Here is a 2,707-nt window from a genome sequence, read left to right on the forward strand (position 1 = left end):
GACAACTGAAGGTGCAGAAGGGCATGTGAGTTCTTGAACAATTTTTATTTGTTTCCAAACAATTTATGGAACAGCATGGAGGTTTAAATGATCTTTTAGACCGGTCTAAAACCACTGGCTACAGCTCAAGCCCACCGCTAGCAGATATTATCCTCTTTGGGCTTTCCCTTCTAGGTTTCCCCACAAGGTTTTAAAACACGTTTGCTATGGAGAGGTTTCTACCCCCTTATAAAGAATGTTTCGTTCTCCTCCCCAACCGATGTGGGATCTCACAATCCACTCCCTTCGAGGCCTAGCGTCCTTGCTGGCACTCGTTCCCTTCTCCAGTCGATGTGGGAACCCCAATCCACCCCCTTTGGGACTCAATGTCCATGTTGACACACTGTCTCATGTCAACCCCCCTTCGAGGCTCAACCTCCTCGCTGACACATTGCCCGGTGTCTGGCTTTGATGTCATTTGTAACAACACAAACCCACTACTAGCATATATTGTCCTCTTTGGGCTTTTCCTTTCGGGCTTCTCTTTAAGGTTTTTAAAAACGCATCTGCTAGGGAGAGGTTTCCACACCCTTATAAAGAATGTTTCGTTCCCCACTCCAACCGATATGGAACCATCTATGACCCTAAAACATGAAACTAAGATGCAAGGTGCCTAGTAACTAATCTAAACATTCCCTACAAATCAAAAGGAAAAACAAAGATGTGACCAAGATCATTTGATTTGCATGATTTGCAGAGAGCTGTATAACATATACGTAGAACAGTGAACATCATACACATACCTTTAAAATGGGGCCAATTCTGAAACTGCCCATTAGATGTTCCTTGGAAGCCAAACAGAGAAGAGGAATCAGAGCAAAGGGTATCTGAATTGACTGAAGGACATTGAGCCATTCATTAAGAACATCGACCATCGAATCAGAAGTTTCGAACGCGAGAGCGACAATCATAGTTGGCACAATCGCAAAGCTTCGAGTTATCAAAGCTCTTAGCCATTTTTTCAACTTCAAGTTCAGGAAGCCACCCATGATAAACTGTCCTGCATAGGTACCAGTGATGGTGCTACTTTGGCCAGCAGCTAACAAACCAATAGCCCAGATATACAAAATGGGGAAGAGCCCTCCACCATATTTATCTTGAAGATATTGCCCTGCATTTACAAGACCAATGCTACTAGCTATGTCGGTGCCATAGAAAGCTTTAGCAAACACAGTTGTAACAAACAAGTTGATGATGAAGGACACAAAAAGAGCAAGAGTGGACTCAATGGAATAGTATCTAAGAGCTTCTCGAACCCGCCCTTTCTTGCTCGGATTGACGTCTCGTGACTGCACGAGAGCGGAGTGAAGAAACACGTTATGAGGCATAATGATACACCCCACAACAGCTACTGCCTGTTTAATTGTCTTGGAGCTAAGTTTTGGAATCAAAATACCTGTAAAGAACATCCATTGTTGGCCATTGTGTAAGTGGCTAACACAATATTGACCAGAAAACTTACATACCAAACATAATGAAAGACCAAGAACAAAAATAGAACCTCACCCAATAGAAGCTCCTTCCCATCTGGCTTAGTTTCACCAAAAATCCAAGCAAATGAGAGTGCCATGGTAGCAATAAGAACAGCAAACACAGCCTCAAGTTTCCTCACACCATAATTCTCAAGAAACAGGAAGATAAAACTGACAAGAATCCACAAAAAAACACATTCAATTAAGGAAACACATAATCATACACAACAAACTCAATTTGAATCAAAATTACCAATCAAAAGCAGTGATTATAACTCCAGCCCAAAGCGGCAAAGCCCCATTACTCAGAATCTTAATAGCAATAGCACTCCCAATAACTTCCTGTATATCAGCCCCAATGAGGGCTAACTCTGCCATGACCCACAGCAAAATTCTCGCCCAAGATGGGTACTCTTCTCTACAAAGCTCGGCCAAGTGCTTGCCAGTGGCAACACCAAGCCTGGCCGAGAGCAACTGGATCAAAAGCCCCATGGCTGTAGCCCACAACAGAAGCCACAACAAAGAATACCCAGCTATAGCACCAGCCTGAAGATTGGACTCCAAATTCCCAGGGTCTAAAAACGCTATACTCATCAAAAACCCAGGCCCCGTGAACAGCCAGAGCTTCCTCCATGAAAACGGCGGCAAACCCACATCCAAATCGGACTCCGCTTCGTCGATCCCAACAACCACAACCTTCTCCGTTAAATTGTAAGCAGTTTCTTCATCTTCCTCCTCCAACAACGGCTGCCGCCGCTGATCATCGGGATGCATACTTGGATAATTAACCGAAATATTGAGTGGATTACAGAGCTTTCGCTTCTCGAACCTGGGTTTTGAGTATTTTTGCCCAAAATTCCCCTCCCAAAAAGCTTTATCGAAGATAAAGAAAGAAACCGTCAGTAGCTAGCGTACTCAAACTTTCTTTTCCACCAATCCTTTTCAGAATTTCAAGACCCAATTAACCAAAGAAGAAGAAAGAACACCAAATTAATCNATTTATCGAAGATAAAGAAAGAAACCGTCAGTAGCTAGCGTACTCAAACTTTCTTTTCCACCAATCCTTTGCAGAATTTCAAGACCCAATTAACCAAAGAAAAAGAAAGAACACCAAAATTAATCTTGACTGATTCACAGAAAGGATGAAAAATTTCACAGTCCCCAACAAAGGGGTTCCAATCAAACTCTCACCCTCC

At 42.9% G+C, this 2,707-nt stretch overlaps 1 protein-coding gene across 1 annotated transcript; it reads right to left on the reverse strand.

The window, feature by feature from the left end:
* Positions 1 to 703: 703 nt before the first annotated feature.
* On the reverse strand, positions 704 to 2,496 carry LOC111786713 (metal transporter Nramp3-like). The gene is made up of 3 exons (XM_023666942.1): positions 1,765 to 2,496; positions 1,546 to 1,682; positions 704 to 1,435 (listed from the first exon to the last, which is right to left on the reverse strand). The coding sequence occupies exons 1-3, from the start codon at positions 2,283 to 2,285 to the stop codon at positions 771 to 773; spliced, it is 1,323 nt and encodes a 440-aa protein (XP_023522710.1). The 5' UTR covers positions 2,286 to 2,496; the 3' UTR covers positions 704 to 770.
* Between the last annotated feature and the right edge of the window lie 211 nt (positions 2,497 to 2,707).

This window comes from Cucurbita pepo, unplaced genomic scaffold (assembly GCF_002806865.2).
Source record: "Cucurbita pepo subsp. pepo cultivar mu-cu-16 unplaced genomic scaffold, ASM280686v2 Cp4.1_scaffold002538, whole genome shotgun sequence".
NCBI lineage: Eukaryota > Viridiplantae > Streptophyta > Magnoliopsida > Cucurbitales > Cucurbitaceae > Cucurbita > Cucurbita pepo.